Source organism: Neopsephotus bourkii, unplaced genomic scaffold (genome assembly GCF_033783945.1).
Source record: "Neopsephotus bourkii isolate Nb327-2 ecotype Australia unplaced genomic scaffold, CSIRO-AGI_Nbou_v1 NB_951, whole genome shotgun sequence".
In the NCBI taxonomy this organism is placed as follows: domain Eukaryota; kingdom Metazoa; phylum Chordata; class Aves; order Psittaciformes; family Psittacidae; genus Neopsephotus; species Neopsephotus bourkii.
In genome coordinates this window covers 3,121,232-3,143,783 of record NW_026901445.1, presented here as the reverse complement: position 1 = coordinate 3,143,783, position 22,552 = coordinate 3,121,232, and the positions used below count along the sequence as shown (strand labels likewise).

At 39.4% G+C, this 22,552-nt stretch overlaps 1 protein-coding gene across 1 annotated transcript in view; it reads right to left on the bottom strand.

The window, feature by feature from the left end:
• WDFY4 (WDFY family member 4) overlaps positions 1–22,552 on the bottom strand; it is a 140,068-nt gene that overhangs the window by 65,451 nt on the left and 52,065 nt on the right. Inside the window, exons 26-39 of the mRNA XM_061358826.1 lie at positions 21,640–21,801; positions 20,217–20,308; positions 19,102–19,201; positions 18,133–18,338; positions 17,362–17,531; positions 16,727–16,852; positions 16,101–16,262; positions 15,797–15,994; positions 14,173–14,290; positions 13,464–13,621; positions 12,793–13,031; positions 10,392–10,501; positions 8,689–8,880; positions 7,996–8,135 (exon numbers count right to left, since the gene is read on the bottom strand). Of these exons, the coding sequence (XP_061214810.1) occupies positions 7,996–8,135; positions 8,689–8,880; positions 10,392–10,501; positions 12,793–13,031; positions 13,464–13,621; positions 14,173–14,290; positions 15,797–15,994; positions 16,101–16,262; positions 16,727–16,852; positions 17,362–17,531; positions 18,133–18,338; positions 19,102–19,201; positions 20,217–20,308; positions 21,640–21,801 (2,173 nt within the window). The remainder of the gene's footprint in view (positions 1–7,995; positions 8,136–8,688; positions 8,881–10,391; positions 10,502–12,792; positions 13,032–13,463; positions 13,622–14,172; positions 14,291–15,796; positions 15,995–16,100; positions 16,263–16,726; positions 16,853–17,361; positions 17,532–18,132; positions 18,339–19,101; positions 19,202–20,216; positions 20,309–21,639; positions 21,802–22,552) is intronic.

Below are 22,552 nucleotides of genomic sequence, written 5' to 3'. Positions count from 1 at the left end.
AATTGTGGTGCAGCTTTGCTCCTCTTGACAAACCCACATCCTAGTCCTGTCCTCTGGACTTCAAGCACTAGCCAGCATGGACCTCCTGTCACCTAAGAGTCTAAGCTCTTTTGAGGTCTGAAAACGATCGCGTATTCAGTACTCTTCTCATGCTCCTTCTTTTTCCACACATTTAACCAGATTTTCCCCTCCTGACATGCACAATTAAAGCCCAACATTTCTGGTCCTTTCCTACTAAATCAGAGAGAATAAATCAATCTTTTCTTAATCAGCATCACAAGCAGAGGATAAAATTACAGCTAACATTGCAGTTTTACAGAGAAGAATACAAGTTTTGTAGTAAATTACAAGAGGTGGGTGAAGTCTCCAATCCACCACCCTTGTTGTATTCAGATACAGGGACAAAGTGCATAACATCTCCAAATCTACTACTCTTGCTGAATCTAACATGGTGAATCAGAAACGCAGCTGCCCTGTGCAAACAGCAACCCACCCATCTTGTGATCAGACTACTTTTTAAGTAATTGATTATGCACTAGGAAGCAAGTAGGCCCATTTCTAAAGAGGAAAAATGTTTCATTAGTCTCCAGGTAACAAGCATTAATCTAAGGGAGATAGCATTTTCCTTAGCAGATTGAAGAGCAGTTTATGATAGTCCTTTGCATACACTCTCCACACTATGGTTTGTTTGCAGACTCTTTTGAATCACAAAATTGTTATAGCCATGTGGATTTTATTGTTGCTTTGCCAAAATTCATTTAGTTTTTCAGCAGACTGTAGTTCCAGCAGTTAAGTGTTGCATGGAAGCTTCGTGCCTCAACCCGCTAGGAGGTTAATGCACAGTGCCAACTGCTCCTAAGGATCATGGATGGATTCCTGGCATCACCAGTTGGTTGGGGAATAGCAGACTTAATGAGAAAAAACTCAATTTTTCAGTGCATCATAAATGTACCCACACAGAGGGATGGGTTTCAAGACGATAAACCCAAAGTATAGTGTTCATGTATTGAGACTTCCAAACTGTATTTGTCATCTAAACTCAGGCAGCACAGAAGCATTACTACTACAGCAACTATATATATGTATGTATGTATGCATGTGTGAATACATACACTCCTTTAAGAGATGATACTACTGAAGAAGTGAATTCCTGGGAGAAACAGTAACTTGTACCCTAATAACAAAAAAGCACAGTGGGAGGCAAGACATGTTTGTTCTTTAATCCTATCTCTGAGAATTACCTCTGTGACTTTGGGATAATTCACTCAACCTCTTGATGGACTCCTGTTGATATTTCCATCCTGTTACAGCAGAAGTATTACCTTTTACCTCTAGTGGAAGGTGAAGGTAATGAAGGCATTATGGGGAACAGCAATGGAGTCATTGAATCATGGCTTTTATTTAAGAAAAGTGTGCACTTCTAATCCTTTAGCAGACAAAATAATTCTGTAAACATTAGCATATTCTTAGGGATCAGAGTACAGAGTACAAAGAAACATCTCTTCCCTGGTCCCTAAAATTATCAGTTTTCCCAAAATAACATGCATTTAAAGGTGACAAGATTACTCCTGGAGTTTTTTAGTACCTGCAGAACAATCCTGGACTCCTCAAGCAGAAAGCATGAATGGAACACAGGCATAACCAAGCTTTCTCCTTAATTTGGGTAACAAGAAATCAATGGCCACAGACTTCATCACAGGGTAGTGAACTTTACCTTCACTTAGAAGAAACATTTAATTTCATCTTAAAAAGATTTCTATGACCTCCCTTGATTTCCTGCTCTCTTCTTGCATGTCCTGCCATCCAGTCCATGTTCTGCACAGTTTTCAGTCCCTGCTGTCTTATATAGAAACTTATACTTAGTTTTTTAAAGTGCACTTAAAATACTTATTTTTTTCAGTCCCTGCTGTCTTATATAGAAACTTATACATAATTTTTTAAGTCGGGCACCCCAAGTCCTGTGTGCATTTTACACTGCTCCTTGCATGAGATAAGACACCATATATAGAATCCTAACTTGTTGATAAGCAAGTTTGTTAATAATTCTTCTCCTTATAGATTTCTAATAATAACTAACATGATTAAAAAAATGCATTCTTTTACTTAAAAATAGAACAAACATAGAACTTAAAAATTAATGAATAATGAAAAATAATTTTCTTGTCAGAAACTGCAGATAAGAATGCTGATTCCACTCAAAGTTTTAAAACACAAATGTAAGTTTGATTCAGTTTAAATTGTCACTTCAGGCTTCTGAACCAAACAATCCATATAAAGTAACTTAATTAAAACAATTTATTTCAGAATTTTTGTACATAAAATGACATATTTGAGCTAAGAAATATGAAAAATATACTTGTCTTTCTATATATTCAGCAAAGAAAAAAAATCTATTTCAGTGTCTAGCAATTTTTTCTGCTTTTTTTCTGCAACCAAATAAAACTGCTTTCATGCACATTAATACCATTCAACTCTCTTGGTATCACCTCTATGAAAATAAAACTCTGCAACCAGAAGCACTTGACAGATGAGATTTCAATATCAACAGCTTAAAACATTTAACTCTGCTGACTGAAATCGTTTACCCAAGCTTAAACCTGAACCAGACATAATCTCTAGCTTGAAAGGCAGAAGTATATTTTAAAAAGTATGCTGGAAGCAAGAAGAAAACATCTTTTCATACATTTTTAATTAAATGAAAGGACTTCACTGCCATAGGACACCACTGAGTTTAAAATCACAGAACTTCCACTGACCAGTTACCCACACAAAGTTTCATAAGGGATATTATGTCTTCTAGTTCAGGTTTTAATATGAAGGGGGCCTATAGGGATGCTGGGGAGGGACCCTTCATTACAGACTGTAGTGATAGGACAAGGGGTAATGGGTTAAAACTTAAACAGGGAAAGTTTAGATTGGATATAAGGAGGAAATTCTTTCCTGTTAGGGTGGTGAGGCACTGGAATGGGTTGCCCAGGGAGGTTGTGAATGCTCCATCCCTGGCTGTGTTCAAGGCCAAGTTGGCTGAGGCCTTGGGTGATACGGTTTAGAGTGAGGTGTCCCTGCCCATGGCAGGGGGGTTGGAACTTGATGATCTTAAGGTCCTTTCCAACCCTAACTATTCTATGATTCTATGTTATAGAATAAGAAAAAAAAATTTGCTAGGATAATTTTTCTACGGTGCATTGTGCTGTCACACACCATCTCCTGTAACAACCAGTACTGGATTTTTAGGGGCCAGACTGTGGGGATAGCGGCTTGTGGATCTGAGTCAGCCTAATAATTTGTATTCATCAACATACAACCTTTATATTTCAACTTCTCTGATAAACAGTTATCTTCAATGCACGTGAAATTATTCCCATATATTCCAGAAAGTTTAGTGATTTGTATTACATAAGATCAGACAGCTCTGCATTTGATATCATGCAGCTCTTATTTAACTTATTGACCTGTTGAATTATTTCTTTATGATCTTGTAAACAATCTGAAAATGATAAATGAGCAATGTGCCTTATAGCTACTTAAAAGGACATAAAAATTTCTTTGTTCAAAGTTAAAGAAACTTTTTACAGCTTGCCGCAGCATACTGTAATTTAGCTTTGAGCCAGTTATTAAACAAGACAATAATATTATAATGGAAATTGTTTAATATACATCATTAATAGTAAAGTGCCTACTTTCATCAAAGTAAAAAAATGTGTGCTATGAGCAGTTTTGAAATGAATATTTGATTCCAAACTTCCCTTGTGCATCTAATGACACGCTAATTTACATTTTAATTACTTCCTAAGAAATCAAAGCATTTGTTGACAGAAGAACATAATGTCAACTTCATGGTGCACTGTTGGTGGATAGTTAATGAACTTAATTAGATAATTAGTGATGTTAAATATTCTTCTATTATGAAGATAAAGATGTTACACAAATGATGAACTATTCAAAGGAATATCATTATGTTTGCTTGTTTTAACTTAGTTAACTTGAAAAGCTGGTAAAAGCCCAAGTAAGTGGTAAGAAAAATATTTAAGTGATAATTGTGATTTTGTGTCAAATATTTCTATCATTTTCTTCATTTCAGCTATTGTGAACTAAGTTGAGCTTGTTCATCCTTCATCCCAAATTAGTAAATTTTTTTTGTTCAGGGCTGCCCTGAAATAGATTTTGTGTCTGACTGTGACTTAAGTCTCAGCCAAAAGGTCTTTTCTCAAAGCTCCTGACTTCAGAAACTAAGTCACAGGGATGGAGAAGGCTCTCACTGACATTTTGATGCAGTTATCTTTTACAGGTTTGCTGTGGGTTTAACTGTCTGGCTGCTACTTACAAAAGTAAATACAAGAGATGGGCTCTTACTATACAGTCAACTAAAGAAAAATTAATTATTCCTAGTAAAGTCAAAATTTGCACCCAGTATCTTCTGGTTCATAGAGCTACATCATTAAATGCTCTTTTGCTGTTAGCTCTGCAGTGAGTTTGCATACACTAAGGGCAGCAGAGCAGAAACCAAGCTATCCATCAAACTGCTCAAAAATCCTGAAGAGTTCAAAGGCTGACTTCTCCCATCATTTAACTAGAAGGCATTCTTTTGCAATAGACAGAGTGACAAAACTAGCACAAGGGAGCTCAGATATTGGCTTGTTATCTATAGCTGTCTTCACAAGTGTATATTTCCTGACCAAAATCCTACCCTAAAGTTTCTGGTTTTGCAATTACAAGTTAGAAGGTCTCAGTAAACCTCTTCATTCTGAAGTCTGGGAATAAAAATACATTTTCTGTTTCATTCTCTGATGGTGCATGGGCCTCTGGCATAAAGGAATGTGATTAATCAACCAAAACAGAAGAGGACAAGCATGATCAGGCCTACTGTAAAACTCAGGAGGCTTTATATTTCTTGTATAGAAGAACAACTACATCTACACTCCTGAAGCAGTGTGTCTTATTGCCAAGTATGCTGCTTGTATCCTTGCTCAGGCACTCATCCTCAAGAACCTCATGACACTGCATGGTAGGAGCTGTTGACTGATTTACAGCTTACCAAAATATGATTGTTATAGTGGTCCATTGATTCTTTTGCAGCTTGTTGAAGATGACAAAAACAATCGGCCATTGCTAACCTAAAAATTACATACATATCCTAGATATGGATATAGGGACTGGGAAGAAGGGAGGACAAAGAGCAAGAGATCAGAAGTCTCACTTTGAAACAGGAAAGTAAATGCTTTGAAAACCTTTGGCATTGCATTCAATCTTACAGACCCTCCTGCTGGCAAATTTACCTGTAACTGTATGCATTAAAAAATCTAACTTTCTACGGTGCTCTTCTTGCTCCGTCATGGCTACTCAGACTTCCAAGAAAGCACAAAAAAAGCAATTACCAGAGCAGATCATTGACATTCTACCAGAAATGTGATCATGCTTTTGCTTCTGAATGATCGTACCTTCTAGACACAGCCCAGATCACAGCATGAGATAGCGAAGTGGATTCAGAAATACTGGGAAAACAAAACTTCATTTGATTACCAACTCGGACATTTGTCACCAAATTGCAGGGCATTGCCTTCACTGGTGCTGGAGATCCTGAGTGAAGGTACAGCAGAAACATGGGGACTGACCCTTTGATAGAGTGAATAGGTTGAATTTTGCTGGTTTTTACAGATTGAGGATTTGGTCTCAAAAACACTCTTTTATCTTGTAAATGACAACAGGTGAAAAGTGAATAGTTTTGAAGAGGGTTTTTTTGTTGTTGTTGTTGTGGGTTTGTTTTTTTTATTTAATCTGCAGCAAATGCTACTACTGCATGAACTTCCTAATTTGATTCCTTTGTTGACTGAAAATCAACAAATAATGAAGTAGCCAACTTACTTCCTTTTGCTATTGAGCAAAGTTTTGAAATCCTGGCTGAATTTCTGCGTTTTTGTCGAATTTAATAAGTTTTGCTCAGTTAGGAACAATCATGCTTAGCTCTTGGTAAATGCAAAGGTTTTTTATTTCACTATGAGACTTAAATGCTTTGTCTCTCAATATGAGTTCATGCTGCTATTTGGCCTTGCATTGCAATGTTTCAGCCAGGTGCCTATTGCTGTAGGACATACAGGTCCATACTAGTAGTAATGAAGGCAGAGGCCAGAATCTGAAGATTTTCCCTCAAGTGAATACAGAAGGCACCCGAGACACAGCAAATTATTTGAAATCACATTACAATTTCTAAAGTGACTCCCTAAGTGAGGTAAAAAAAAAGAGTTAAAAGCACAAATACCATGTGCTTTTAACTTAACTTGTGCTCCCAATTTCCTTTGATACAGAAATCTTTACTATTTACCTTACTTGTGAAGTGTACAAAGAAAGAGGGATGTTAAGGAGCAAAGAAATTAATTTTTTCCTCTTAGATTTCATCTCCCTGAAAAGTGCATCAAAATCTTTCAAAGAGGCTGGAGGGAGAAAGGGGAAGAGGGAGAAGAACATTTGGAGTTGTAGCTTGATATCACATTGAGAGGAACAATTTATCAGAAGTGTGGAGCTGTCAGTCTTTGACATGATAAGGAATAACACCAAATGAGTAATGTTTCCTCCAAAACCAGCTCCTTTAATTACAAACCGCTTCCTTGCAGAAGAGAGACAGAAGATGCAGAAACACCAATTTCATGCACTTGTGCCTGAGTAATGTCTCTGCACTGCCTTTTCCAGATGGCAACCTCTTCACTGGAGGAACTAATGATGTGGGCATATTTAGGGAAAAACCAATAACGAAGTCTTTAACCTTCAACAGCAAAAAGCATGTTGTACAAAATGTTCCTTGGGATACATTTACAAATATCAATTACATTGCTCACTGAGGTGTAATCAGCTGTAATAATCAAAATTAATTTTAAAAAATAATTAAACAGACCCCAGGGCAAATAGTCGATGCTCCTGCAGTATGACATCACAGACTACATATGTACCTGGGAAGAACTTGCTCACTCTGTAAGCAGCAAAGTGATTTTAAAGAAAAAGAAGGATTCTCTGACATGCTGAGAAAAAGCTTGCAGCTCAGTAAGGTACTATCGGACACATTACTTGGGTATCATAAACTTCCTCACCCATACATCTGGAATTGAAACAGCTATCATTGGTTTAAAGGTGCAATCTGCTATAGCTTGAGTTAGAGGGTTAAGACTCCCAAACTGATGCTGTAGCAGACTCACTGTCTCCTCAGCAGGAGAAAAAAAGACCTTAATATGTTCAGCACTGCAGTAACACAAGCTCAGTCCAAAGCTCTGAATATTCTGTCAATGCACTGCTGCTCTACCCTATAGCTAGTTACTGTGGCCCTAACCCACTTACATAACATCTAACCAATGCTTTTTATTTGTACTTCCGATGCCCAGCAAAAACATGGAAATGGCCCTCTCAGCAAAGGGGGAGCTTACACATGGAAAACATAGTCCAGCTGCATTGCTGGCAGTGGGAATGCTGCATACCTTACAGACCCATTCCTGGGTTTTATAAGCATGTCTTTATCTCTTGAGGCTAAACTAAAATGTGGACCTTTAATACTTCATAATGAGTATAAAGTGAAAAGACAGCACTATGGTAATACCAGATGATTTTTACTAATTTAGTGTCTGAAGGACAAGATTTACATAAGTGATGTAAGTCAAAAGCAGCAGTAAGGCCAGCATCCTCTCACCTTGCTCTGATCCAAGCAGAGCCCTGTGAGCACAAACACACACAGGCTGCTTAGGTTTTTCCTTTCAAGCGCAATAACTAGGCCTCAAGCAAAAAGTATGCATTAATACATCATATGTTAAGTCTGCCAACTGAAGGTCTTCATATCGATGACTATTTCTTACTGATTATTTTTAGTAGTCTAGAAAAGGAACTTTAACTGCAGTGGGTGTCTCTTTTACAATGGAACATTTCAACAGATATACTGAGAAGTCTCCCAAGCCCAGACAGAGCTGTATAAAAGGCAGACCGGTGACACAGCCAAGGAAGACAAAGAGCAGAAGTTACCTCAGATTTGCATGTAATTTCTTTTGTGTTTCGGCCAGGCATCAATTTCATAGCTGAAGAGAGGCTTTCGCTCCAGGAATTGTGCTTGCTCTGTGTCAGGCCTAGCCCTGATTTATGCTGGAGAAGCTTCTTTTCGGACGCTGTGGGTCAGAACAGAAGAAAAAAAAAAAAAAAGTTTGTAAGACTTGAAGTTGAACCTGTGGGAAGGTAGAGGATTTGTACCCCTGTTACACAAGGCACAAGAAAACGGCAGCGCCTCACTCCAGCTGGATTGTCCTTCTATATATATAGGAGAAGCATTGAATTAGCAGGTACTCCTCAAATCTTTAAAAACCTCACAGAGGACTGCCACAGATCAGTTTCATTACACAGACATGAACTTTGAATTACTGCAGCACTACACACATTGGGACACTCTTCTTCACCCAATTATCCTCCCTTTTAAATTCTCCTATGGGATAAAACTGTCAAGCCCTACAACATCACCCATCATCATCTGTGACTACAGAAGGGCTAGGGCATGACACAGAAAACAATCACATTCCTTCATGACAGTCACTGAGAATCTGCTTTATCTAGCAGGTGTTGTGCAGAGGAAGGGTATAACCAAAGTACCAGTGACTTTCCATTAAGTGCTACATTTCCTGCAATGTCTTTGCTTACTACAATAAGGGTTCCATAAAAGACAGAGACCTATCAAGTGTTGCCAAGCTTTTGTCATAATTTCTTCCCATAAAGGAGTGATTTCTGTTAACTTCATGTCCCTTTCTCTATCATTTCCTTTTACGGAAAGATCCATCTTGTAAGTGTCCTCCAGAGCCTGCCGCCTCTGAGAAATGAGCTGCTTCCAGATGACTTCTACTGTTCTCAGAATCTCCTGATGCACTAGGAAACAAAAGAAACTACAAATGAAAAACCATTTTTTTGTGCAACAAGTCAAACAGTAGATAAAGGAAAAACATCTCATTTGGAACAGCGTGGGTCCAGACTCACAGCTAGAGTCAGAGGAGTTGCTCAGTTTTTCCTACTGCCTCCATAGGTTCTAAGACAGACTACTTAGTCTAGAACAGAAAACAGCAGGTCATTACTTTTACTATATTTCAACTCTCTGAAAGAAACAAGTAGGAGTGACAGATGGTTCTAACTTGTTTCTGTCTTCGAAAACCATCTCATCAGAACTTTGATGATCTTACTTTCATACACAGAATGCTAAAGCACATTCCTTTATGTTGCCAAACTTCATTAGAGATGGTGGGTGGAGGGTAACTGAGTCATGGAATAATTTGACATAGCAACAGGATGCTCTATAAGGAAGTGCTGATCTGTTTTGCTGTATTTCCCTTCAAAAGAGACTTATTTGGTTGAATCATATCCAAGCCAATATTTATATACAAAAAGAGCACCACTCTGCCGTATGTTGCAGCTCAGCCAACACACTGAATCCAGCCCCCAAATTTTACAGCTTTTCTCTTAAAAGAGCAAAATGTTTCTTCCTGTGTACAACAGACAGAAGCTTTGTATAGGCCTTCAGAAAAGAAACAGAGCTACAAATAGTATGTATCTGGGCACTGATACTGGCCACTGTCATGATTTAAGCCCAGCCAGTAACTCAGAACCACATAGCTGCTCACTCACTCCCCCCCCGCCCTTTCTCCCCCCAGCTCCTGGGGGGATGCAGAGGAGAATCGAAAGAATATAACTCCCATGGGTTGAGATAAGAACAGTCTCGGAACTAAGGTGTAACACAAATCACTGCTGCTGCCACCAATAATAATAATGATAAGGGAAATAACAAGGGAAGAGAATACAACTGCTCACCACCTGCCAACTGATACGCAGCCTGACCCGAGCACTGATCTAACTCTTGAGGGTAACTGCCCCCAGTTTATATAATGAGCATGATGTGCTGTGGTATGGAATACCTCTTTGGTTAGTTTGGGTCAGATGTCCTGTCTCTGCTTCCTCCCAGCTTCCCCTCCACACTGGCAGAGCATGAGGCTCAGAAGGTCCTTGGTCAGAGTAAACATTACTGAGCAACAACTAAAAACATCAGTGTTAGCAGTGCTGTTCCCAGGCTGAAAGTCAAAAACACAGCACTGTGCCAGCTACTAAGAAGGAGAAAAATGACTGCTACTGCTGAACCCAGGACAGTCACAACGAATGAAGAGATCTCCAGACTGATACAAATCACTGCTGAACACGTGGGGTATGAATTTTGAATAAAGAGGTATGATGCAAGCACAAGTCATTTTATCACAACTTCCTCTATGCTGTGCTTACAGTGCTTATACACTGAAGAAGCAATTAAGTAGCGCTTGCACAAGCTGCTCTGATAACTATTTAAGCTAGGCACTTTCCCTCCCAATATGCTAAAGGCAACATGTGCTATAAATTACCGTCATCTGGAGTAGGCAGGTTGCCCCTTTCCTCTTCACTGGGTGTGAGGAAAATTTTGTGATACGAAGCCAGCTTTGGTTTTGCATCCACCCCAAAACCTTCTGAGTAGCTGTGACAAAGAAAAAAAAAAGGAGGGCACGTGAGTTATTTTTACACATCCACCCCAATTCATTTAGTAGATCAGTATTTCCAGGCTTGAGGACTTACACAATACTGCAGGATTTACGAGGTGGGAACTTAACCACTGCCAGTCTGTTTTTTGAAGTCAAGGAGCAGTCACCAAGATCCTACAGATTACTCTGTTATATATGCCTTACCCCTGCACTTCTTAGTGGACTTCTATGTACCATTCATCTCAGTTAGATAGAACACAGGGGCTGTATTAATGTAGCCAGATTGTATCCAGATTTCTTACACTTCCCCAGAGCATCTTGCATGCTGTCACTTTGCTCTGAATTCCTTCACTAGAGGTATCTGCCCTTGCGTGGGAAACATTGCCTGAACTGCTTTCTTAGTCTAACTTCTTTGCACCAGTGGTTGTTTATTCAGTTTATAAAGCACTCTGCACAAACAAACTGCAAACATTAGCACCATGATATTAGTATCACTTAGATTATAGTTGAGAACATCACCATGGCCATAAAAAGTTAGTGGTGCTTTGGGAGTGGGATGTGTGTCAGGTAATTTAGCAGTCAGTAGGTAAAAGATACCAGGAATTTCAGCACAGCAGTAATACTTACAATAAATACAACAGGCTTAGTTAAGAGAACCTGGACTCAGTCACAGAAGTGCTGTCAATAGTATATATATTATATAGAAGCACTAGTAACTTACTATGTTCTTTCAGTTACAAAAAGGCACTACTACATGGGAGAGTCAGACCTCTTGGGTATGCAAACCTGCCATTTTAATTTTGGATTTTCTTTTAAACACCACAATTCTGATTCCCTGGGTTTGCTGTGTTCAGATTTTGGATAACACCAACGTTACTGTAATATATTTGAAAAAAAAAATAAAATGTTTTCTGCTCTTGCTACATACAAACAACCCTTACCCCATCTCAACAGTTTTGCCCTGGAAATTATTATCTGACTGGAATGAGAACAATCAAGAAAAGGCCACAGGAAGTGCAGCTTATTTCTGTTGTGATCTTGTGTTAATGGATTCAATTCAGACCAACTAAGCAGCACAGAAGGCTTGAACTGAAACAGTTCCCCATCTTACATTAGCAAGAGTACCTCTGATACATCACCTGTAAAAATAGTGAACAGAGTGGGTATGGATAAAACTCCCAACTTCAGTATGACCAGGACTTTGCAGCTCAGATCCAAGTAACAATAACCGTAACAGATTCACAAGACCCATGCACAATTTTATATAAATTTGAAAAGTACCCTCACAAGAATAGCTGCTGGATCAAGAAGAACATCTCCCTAAATTAGCTCATGCAGATATCTTAGAGACTGGCCACCTGCACGCTTAAGGAGTGATTCTAGCCCACATCCCAGGAGCATTTCCAGATTCTTGCTTTAATGCTGGGCTTGTGAGCCAGCTCCACTGAAATCAGTTCAACCTTGTTAACTGCAGTTACTCCTCCAAAATGAGTAAGCTGCTGGAAATGCTGGATGAGTAAAACAGACACAACACATATGCTTTGGTTAATAAAGAGTAGCAGTTAAACCTAAGTGCAAATTTAAGGGTTCTACTTAGGCAAATATCAAGCTTGTCTGGGTGTCTCTGAAATGAGTTGCCCTTTTCAAAATGAAGAAAAAAAAAAAAGTAAGTCACTGTTATCACCATCCGATATCCCTTGCTTATTACACTCACAAAAACATGTACTAGTCTGCCTTTGAGAAAGAGAGGTGGTAGGAAACTTTCTGCTCACTAGTATATTTCAATGAAAAAATAGCCTTCTGATACTGAAGAACATCTTATCCCTTCCACTTTCTTGCTGAAAGACAATCCATTGCCTCCAGGATACTGCCCACATTAGTAAATTTCCTACCTTCTAAATTAAATAATAAAAAATTGTGCCAAAATATTTTTGTTGTTGTTTTTCATGTTTAAGTCTATGAGGAAAACAGCTGTCTTTCCCTAAATGGCTTTAATCTGACACTTCAACAGACACCAAGTCAGAGGAGAAGGTTTGTCATATTTAAAGCAAACTGGTGCTTTAAACCCTCAGAGCACTGAGCCCAATGGGTCAAATCTTTGTAGGATGCAGTACATGTACCACATCCAAAGTCCTTACTCTATCGAAATATAGCTCAGTCTCAGGTTCTAGTGATTCACTAAAATGGCTATTGCCCAACTTTTATGAAAGCTCCCTCTCTGCATACACTCCCATAGATAAAAGCACAGAGATGTAAACAAGCACTATACTGAGATGAATATTTGTACCTGCCAGAATTCAGTTGGCAAAGGCAGTACATTAGGCAGATGGTAAAATTATTATTTGAGTTGTAAGTTGCAAAAATAAGGTCCCACTGCTCCTGCAGGACATTGAGAGTGTTCAGGACATTAAACTGTTCAGGCAGCGACTGTTGTGGTCTGGATAGGCAGTATAGGATGGCTCTGTTTAGACAGCTGTACAGGGCATTGAGGAGAACTTCCTTTTGAGAAATAGAGCTTCCTAAGACCTGTGAAAAGAAAAGAACAGAGTACTTGGCTTGCTCAAAGAAATCTCTCCCCAAGGATCCTCCCCTCTCACTTCATTTAAGCTATTGCAAACTTATTTTAACAAAATTCCTCTTAACTTCCGGTTAGATACAAATTCAATTTTTCTGCATTTCTGCTGAAGTCCCCCGAATTGTGGAAGAGATTTATTCCTGTTCAGCAACATGTACATAGCCAACAGACAGCAGCACAAAAGAAGCTGTCTCTTCTTTATGCTGCACCATCTAGCTCTGATTGTCATTTAGAACCATTATGTACTCATGTAAGAAAACAGGAACATGCACAATTACCAAACTGATTACAGTCATCTTTTTGAGAATTGTGGTATCACAACATCAGTGTGAAAGAGCCCATTACAACATGCTCACAGTTGGAAAAAAAATCATGTAACTCACCCCTGCAATCTGTTTGACAGAGAAGATCAGGATTTGCTTGGGGTCAGCAGCAAACATTCTGCTGTTCAGTTTCTCAACCAGCTTCTGAGCAAAGTAAGCAACATTCATCATGGATACAGGCACAGTTGACTCTGAAGTGCCATGAGGATCACTGTTCCCTGGAGAGAATACAAGAGGGTTGATTATTCCAAAACAAGCTGAAATGCAATAACCCCCATGATGTGATATGTGAGGTTACTAGAGCTGAGAAGGAACAGTCTGATACCATGTCTCAAACATGGACATGTCTAAGGAAGCTCCAGGTCTGGCAGAAAAACTTCACTCAGTGCAGAAATGATGGCTCCATTCTAAGGGCAGAACCCGTCTCACCAAAACAATGAAGGACTGGTTCAACTAATAACCAGAGAGGAAAACAGCAACCACTAAATTATCATGGTTGTTTATAGAAGCACTCAAGAATAAAGCTGGGTTTCTTTCTAAGTACTCCCTTTTTAATGTTCAAAATCTGTTCTCTAAAAGAGAAAAAAGAGGCTCTCCAGAAAAATGGTAAAACCACAGTAATTTATGCAAACTCGCCTACAGCTGGAGTGAACGGACAGTCCAGCCTGCTAGCTGAACTGTCCTTCTAGCTACTGCTTCCAAACCTTTCAAGCAATTACATCTACATTCTAAATATCAGCTAGCTAATGACCTGATTCTCACCACTCACCTCTTGGTCTTGTTTTCCCCTCGCCTTGGCTGGTAACATTGAAGACATCCATAGCAGACAGCAAAACTTTTGTCTGAAAATGTCTCTTCTGCTCACTGGTGGCACCCTCTGGAGAAGCCTATACAGTGACCATATACATATTAGTACTGCACGAAAACAGCCAGGAAACCAGTCAGGAAATCAGACTCAAATTCAGTTTGATATCATTGGATCTTTGGAAGATTATGTCTGTCAAAGAATCAGATTCAGAAGTTTTGCTCAAGGAAACAAGTAGAAATTCGAAGAGATACTCAGTATTATCTGAGATAATTCAAAATGCCCAATATTTCTCATAAACAACTAGACACCATATTAGGAAGGTGAAAGGAAAAGCAAGAAGAGCACGGACAACTACTCCACCTCACACACCTTAGCTCTTGCTGTGAGCACACGAAACAGCTACTACAAGATGAAAAGGTTTCTCTGACAGCTAATCCACAGTGATACATAAATGCAGAGATTTGGTGCAGTCCTCTGTGCAAGCCAACATAGCACCTCTCATGCAGAGTTTAGCAAGAGTGCATGTTTGGAAAATCACTGGGCAGCAGGTGAGATGACAGAACCTCACACCCTATCTGGGAAAACAGGAAGGAGTCCTACACAGTTCTATATTCTCTATAGATGACAGCCAGCACTGTTGCCCTCTGCACACTGAATACAAACAAGGTTTTGCACAGAGCCAGAAGCCAGGCTCACAGGTGATTCCCAAGAGATCTTGCTCTCAGGGAACTTCAGCTCCATTAGCAGGCTCAGGATTCAGATGGTCAAAAGAGTCATACTCTGTTTTAAACTGTACCAACACTTGGGATGTTACTGCATAAGCCTTTTGGGAACTGCTGCTCCACAAAATTATTTAATTCATGACAGTTGCAGTCAAGCTTAAGTTCATTAGTATTTGTATTACTAAGCTATGTCTGCATCAGAATTCACATCTGGAACACCTGGACTATTGACAATTGGAGCTGAAGCCTAGATTTTTCATTTTCCTTTTCTTCAGGCTACTCTGACTCTTTCCAGTGCTTTGACTGATTGAAGTCCATGATTCACACTCAGCTGCTACAGCTTTTATTAGTCTACACTAAAAGTGAAGACAGTTGTTTTTTGTTTATTTTAACAATGGAAAAGAATTGTTGTCTCAAAAAACAGTACATGGGAATGCTTTATGTGAAATTTTCTGTTCTCAGCAAATCCAAGGGCTGCTGTAGTGACAAGCAGGTATTACTAGGGAAAAGAGTAATTTTTTTCACACCATACTTCAATATTGAATATTGCCTGAAAAATGCCTTTGTTGTTGTCTAGAGGCCTCATTTTCTTAGTTCACATGAATATAGAGCAAGCAGAAAAGGCCTTTCTTCCCTGTTGAAAAGGTAGGAATTCCATTCCACTAAGCTGGCTGTCCAGATCTGCCCGGATCTTTTGAAGAGCTGTGATCCCATCCTTTTCCTAGACTGTTGAAAACGCTGAATGAATACATGTCTTCATCACTGTTAGCACTTTTTTTCACTAGGACACTAGCAGGATACCTCCTGTCCTTCCACCCCCAGTGCAAGGTAGAGCAACAAAGCCTGATGACTACAGTAGAGACCTCAAGAAGCAGCTCAAGTGGATGCCCTTGTTTGCTTGCTGGGATGTTGACAAGACTGTCCATCAGGAGGACTCGCACAAAATCCCACACTTGTTTCTTGGCAGGGTGTGGTAGAAATGGGAGAGAGGAGGGATCAAGACAGCCTTTCCCTTCAGCAATGGCTGGACCATCAGGAGTCAAAAGGCCTTCAGCGCCTCCCTGTGGAAGCAGACAGCAATGTATTTTAATTCACCTTTAAATCGATTTTTCCTCCTAGCAACCGAACTCTGATCTGAGGGACTCATGATGGCTTAGATACACATACCTTGGGTGGTCCAGAATAGAAAGCAACCATAGCCAAAGCTTTCAAGAAGTCAGGACAGTGCCAAACGGGGTCCTGAGTATAGATGTGATAGATCAAGCACAGAAAATGGATAACATTCCCTGGATAGGCAATTTCCCAGAAGGCTTCTGCATCTGTTACAGGCTGAACACAGACAAATGTGTATTTAGTCAAGGCACCACTCCTCTCGCTCATATAAGCTCATATTTGCTCCTCTCTAGGTATTCCTAAACAACTAAGTAAATATGACATGGCCATAGAAGTCAGGCAAGGCACAAGCAGCCAACTTCCAGATTGAAGATACACCCAATCACAAAGATGGCATATCCTCATCCTCAAGAATGAAAAAAAAAAAGGGTAATGCTATGTGTAGGATCCATATCTGTGCCCAGAAGCTCTTAAACATGAGCCCATCACATCATCTGCTAAGTACATAACCAGACCGATGGCTATGCTGATGCTCTGAAGCATACTGTTATGCTCAGTAGTTCCCTGTGAGGGCAGAGAAAGGTTAGTGGCTACAGGTGAAGACTGCTACTGACATCTGACATTCTCAGGCAGTTTATTCTGCCCTTCACACTGCACTGTCCTTGCAATAAATTGCTTACCTTGTCCACGGTGACTCTAACCATTTCTAGCAGCAAAACAGCTGCCTCTGGACACAACCCAATTTTGAGGACATTTTCCATAAGGTGGTGCTGTAAGATCCACTGCAACATAGACTCAAGATCTTTCTACAAAAGGAGGAAAGTTATTTCAAGATGAGATGTGAATTATATAGGATATATCAAGAAAAATGCCTGCTCTCCACATCATAAAAACACCAAAACATTTTCATCTCCAGCAGCTCCTCCTTTACCTATTAAGTATGGTTCCCCAGGATAGCACTGATGGATTGTCTTCTGAAATACATCTTTGGCACTACTGGGACAAAACTGCCTTATGGCTTCTCAGGACACTGGAGGGAATTACCAAATCCACTGATCCTGAGACTTTAATGAGTCTTAATGTAAGAGCAGAAAATGCAGTAAATGGCATTTAAGACCCACATGAACAATTTGAACACAAATTTCTTTAAATCAAAGTTAACTTACTTAATTTTAAAGTATGACAGACTAATTTTAACTACCACAAAAACCAAGTAGGGTCAACTTGCTTGAGAATCCTCTCACAGAAAAGGCCACAAAATGCTAAAGTAGTGAAGCAATAACAGCTTCATGCTTGTCTACTATTTTTTTCATACCTTAGCCACTTCAGGTGGTTCAGACGGTGGAGTTGCCAGAAAAAGCCCTGCCACAAGCAAGTAGACCTCAGGGATGTGGACATGATCAGTCAGACATCTTTGCAACACAGAAAAGCCAAAAATCAAGAAGGAGCCATTGTCAGGCACTGAAGGATGAGTTTTTAAATTATCTTTAAAGGAAAAGAAAAATAAAACATTCTGAGGAAGTGTGTAAAAATGAATGCCATATCAGAGGAAGGATTACTGACCCAACTTTTTATCCTCATTTGTATGTGTCCCAGGCCATGTAGTACTCTGCTAAGCTGCAATAGCAACAGTTTAGAAAACTTCCCTAGATTAGCAGATCACAGTTTTTCCCACTATCACTTTTGTTACAAGAGATTCTTCCTGAATCCTTCTTCCTTTCTCTTCCCCTTATCAGAACCACAGGTCTAGTTAACAAAAAGCAAGCTGAACGAATCTTAAAGAAACAGAAGGTTGAGCTAACACCTCAACAACTCAGAAGCTTACCAACTAGCCCTATTTCACACAGGACAAAAAGGGCCATTTCAGTGCAACTGCTAATCAGAAATGCCAACTGTCATGCAAGTGAGAAGCAATGCTCTCCACTCTTCAGCACAGAAAAGCTGAAGGACTAGGACAGACTCACCTAGAAAGTAGTATCAGTTCTTGGTCTATTGAGATCAGTAGGAACTCTCCCATCATTTCATCAATCTCCTGTCACTGAGCTGGATCAAGGGATTGTTTTGGGAACATTAAACCAACACATACCCATTAGAATAGTCACTCCCACAGAGCTGTTCTCCAGCCAGTGGCCAGCTACTATCCCCTCCTTGAATTTGCTCAGCAGCAAGCGATTGTGGAGGAAGCACACAAGTAGCTTGATTCCTAGCACAACCGTGCTAGAGTGCAGGTAGCTCTGCGTGAACAGCAGAAACCAGTCTGGTCCCAGCGCCAAAAATGTCTCTTCTTGTTGCCTAGGAAATTAAAACAAATGAAAGGAGACATGGTGTAAGACAGAAAGAAGATTTTATCTAAAAATTATCTCTAAGTGATCTAGAAACTCAGGTTTCTCTAGGAAAAAAAATAATCTGATTAAGGGCATATCGCAATACAGAATTATAAAACTTAACACACAATTCAAGGCACTCAATTCCTACTAAATCCAACCTTATATTACTGTCAGACAAAAAAGTTCATTAACATAAAGCTCCTTCTGATAATGTTTATCAAGAACTGAAGTAAACTACATCACAGACTATATAATTCAACCTATTAAAAATTCCTGCTTAAATTTTGAGGTCCAGCATATGAAAATACACAGTTTCAGCACCTAGCACTAAGACCTCTATCTTTCAGTTATACAAGGTAGAACTGTAGTAACTGCATGCTCATGGTTACAATAGATGAGTGCAAGTAATCCCATTTTAGCTTGAACTGATTTTCAAAGACAGCTGTGATTTCTTCAACCCTTGCAGTGCAGAAGAAACAGCAATATACGAGTTCCTCCTTTGAGACATTTTCTTTAAACATTAGATTTTTTCAAAATGGTATCAGATGTGTGATTTTACTACTCATCCGTGTGAATGCCAGATAAATTACTGACAAAAAATAACTCTGAATCCAGTCTGTTTTGCTGAGACTCTGATATTATCAGTGTGTCCTGATCAAGCACCAGCAATGAGGAAATCTAGAAGACAGAGACACTTACATATACCTTCCTAAATTGTTCCTACTTACTCAGAGGACAGATGAAGTTTGTCTGAGCGCATTACATCTAACAGCATCTTCAGTAACTGGTTTCGAAGCCAGATTGTCCTTCCAGATGTTTGGCTTAAGGCTACAAATATCAGAAAGTAATAAAGACTAATGAAGAGACAAAACACATGTTCCATTGCTTTGATGAACAACCTTGTTTGCACTAGATTAGCCCAGTAGAAGTATTTATATCAGTCTTTTGTAGAGTAAAAAGATGCAGACATCAGATTTTAGATATAAGAATTCCTGATAACATCAGACCACTCTTTACATTGTCAAAGTCCTCTCTTCAGAGCTAATTGAATCTCATCCAGACTACACGTTGAATAATAATCCACAGGATGCAATCTCAGTTTAACTAGAGAGGGAAATGTAAATAGGCAATCTGATTTGCAGTGCTTAGCTGTGATGTCTATATATATAACTACAGTAATTAGTGCCTCCTTAATACATTGTTTGGAGGTACAATAATATATGTCGTCTCAAGTGAAATATCACAATGAAAGAGTCAGCTGCCTGGAAGCTCCCACACATAAAGCTGACATAAATATGTAGATGCTTTAAAAGGTGTAGAGTTCCACATTATTATGTGCTACAACTGTAAATGTATCAAAGTGTTCACAGAAAATCCAGGATAACAAGTGAAATTTTATTCCTTGTAACAGCCTAGTATGTTAGTTTTGGGACAATTTTAATTTAATGGCCTTCATCCCTCTGTATATCTGTGAAATCCAACATTATGCTGTTTCTGGACAATGCAGCCAAAGTACTGTTGGCTTTTTAGCAGAGAGAGTACAAAAGGGGAGCTCCCTTAGCAGGAGGAGGATCTTGCAGTGGGTCAAGTCTTCTTGAGAGATATATATATACACAGTGACTGTGACTTCACTGCTCTTCACATCAGGCCTTTGTAGCTACAGAAGTTTTCCCTACAATTTCAGGTCACCTCAATGCAGCCTGTACCTTTCCATATTAAGCAATCTGAATTGTCCACTGCAGGCAGAAACGCTATGTTGCATTTAGGGTTCATCGTGACTTGGAGAAGAAGGGTAGTACTTTACTGATCTATCAGAACACATACACCAATGGTAGCTTCTTACCTTCATTCGGCATCTCAGCCACACCATCCAGGCAAATATGATTTTCATCCACAGAAGAAGGTTTCAAAGTGTAAACAAGGAACAATCCAATTCTTGCAGAGAAAGAGGGAAGCAATTTTGGTCAGCAGAAAGACAAACATTTATTTAATTATTTTGAGATTACATTCAAATATCAGTACTCATTGACAATGACTGTTAGTAACAACCATTGGAAATTCTAATCACTGTAGGAATAGGATTGAAATAGGAATGCAAAAGTTCATACACTAGGAAGCAGATAAAAAGGACAAATGCAACTAATGGCTATTTTACTATGGAAACATTTTAACCTATTTCTTCATTTTAAAGTTCTTCCATCAGGAGAAAAGCAATATTGAGTTTAACGCTCTGTTCATACAAAAGACTGAATTGCCTGTGATATTCAGATATCACTGCTGTCACCACTTGGTTTCCAAGCACATAAAGAGCAGAGAAACACCAGCAGATACTCAGGGAGGACTGGCAATCTATTTTCACCTGTAGTTTGCTTTAAGACATTACCTAAGGTAGGGTTCTAAGGATGGATAATGTGAAGTACACATTTAGTGAAAGTGCATAACTCCTCCTGTCCACAAGGACATTTCTTAAGCAACAGAGCACTTGAACAGTCCACATGCATTAGGTGTCTCCACATCCATTTGATGTGTCAAAAGTCTGGGACCAGCAGAAACCCCAACACCTTTCAGTGTTGCACGCTGAGAGCGTGCTATAGTCTCTGCTGTCCTGGAGCTGGAAGGACTGGGACTGTATTTATCCACTTTCTCACCACTCTTGGTCCTGACAACCAATCAAATTACCATGGAATAAAAAAAAATATGAACTTTTAAGAAAAATGCTCATTCACACTCCTTACTACATGGCAAATTTGATATACTAAATCCACTACTCACACCTACATGAAAAAATAATAGGTTAACACACTCAAGCCCAGGATAGGAGCATGCATCCATTAACATGCATTAACTGACTGAAATTCAAGAACAAAAATGATAGTTACTGGGATATAAGCCAAACCAAGAGGATTAGGTACATAATTGACTGTGGCCGAGTTGCAATAGCAGAGTGACTGCCATATTTTCAGGGCAGGCCTTAATGAAACCAAAGTAAAGACTTTGAGTAGTTCCGGTCATACCAGCAGAACTGTTTGTACCATTATTGTAATGATCATCACCCAACCCACCTTCACACAAATGTAACGTTGGACTAAACTTTGTTTAGAAGGCATGAAAGAGGCTTTAATCAATGGGGATTCTTCAGTTGCCAGAGATATGGGGACTCCTACCAAAGATGAGGTGAAGGAAGTTCTACTATAGAGTGCTCTCCAGCACTGGCAGAGGTACAGCTTATTCGCAAACTGAGAAAGAGCTATAGACTTGAAGGTTACCTAAGAACATCCCTTGTGTTAAAGTATCCTTGCAACAGATGGGAGAGAATAGTGCAGGCCACAGTAATCCTGGAGTTACTAATTTCAGGATCATTGAAGAGGAAAATGAGCTTGGGCACCATTTGCACCTGGTAGGCAACTGCAGCATTCTGACATCCATCTCTGTAAAAAACCACAGGGACTATTAAAAGCTTCTACTGGAAGGAACCAAATTTGCTGGATTTCAGCTAAAAAAATTCTCAGGTTGCTCTGATACTTTGCACCTTTGGCTTCTAATGTTGCCTTGGCAACACTTCAAATACTGTCAGACAAATTGAATATGTGTCAGCGATGGAGATCTGAAAACTTCTTTGTGTGTTCTCTACACTTCTCATATGTCTTATCCCCTAGAAACTGTTGCACTTTGATGAGTTCAAAGAAAACATCCTTACTCTATTTTCAAGCAATGAGTTCGTGGTAATAAATGCTGTTTGTGTAAAACTCAGAAACGGACACCAGACAGCCCTGAATAAAGCTTTCTGGTACCAAAAAGGAGGAATGTAGTATCCTGCTCTGCTCAGCCCCTCCGCCATGCAATCTCTCTTCAGATACAGTTAACTCCAGTACAGATGATTAAAAAAGAATACTGTTTTAAAAAATCCATCTGGGTTGTGTTTTGGACTTAAACACACCTTGAACCATTTATTTATTTATTTATTTTTATTATCGTTTCACACTCAGTTCAAGCACTCAGACTTCCCCTCCCCAGCAATCATTTGAACTTTCATTGTACAGCAGGGTAACCTGGTGAACCAGCTTACGAGATAGCTTTTCTCAATCTGGCCCCACAGCCAACTCAGGCTGATCAAATCACTAACTCCAGCCTTAAAAGAGCAATAAAGGAATGCTTCATTCCCAGAGTTCACTGATTCCA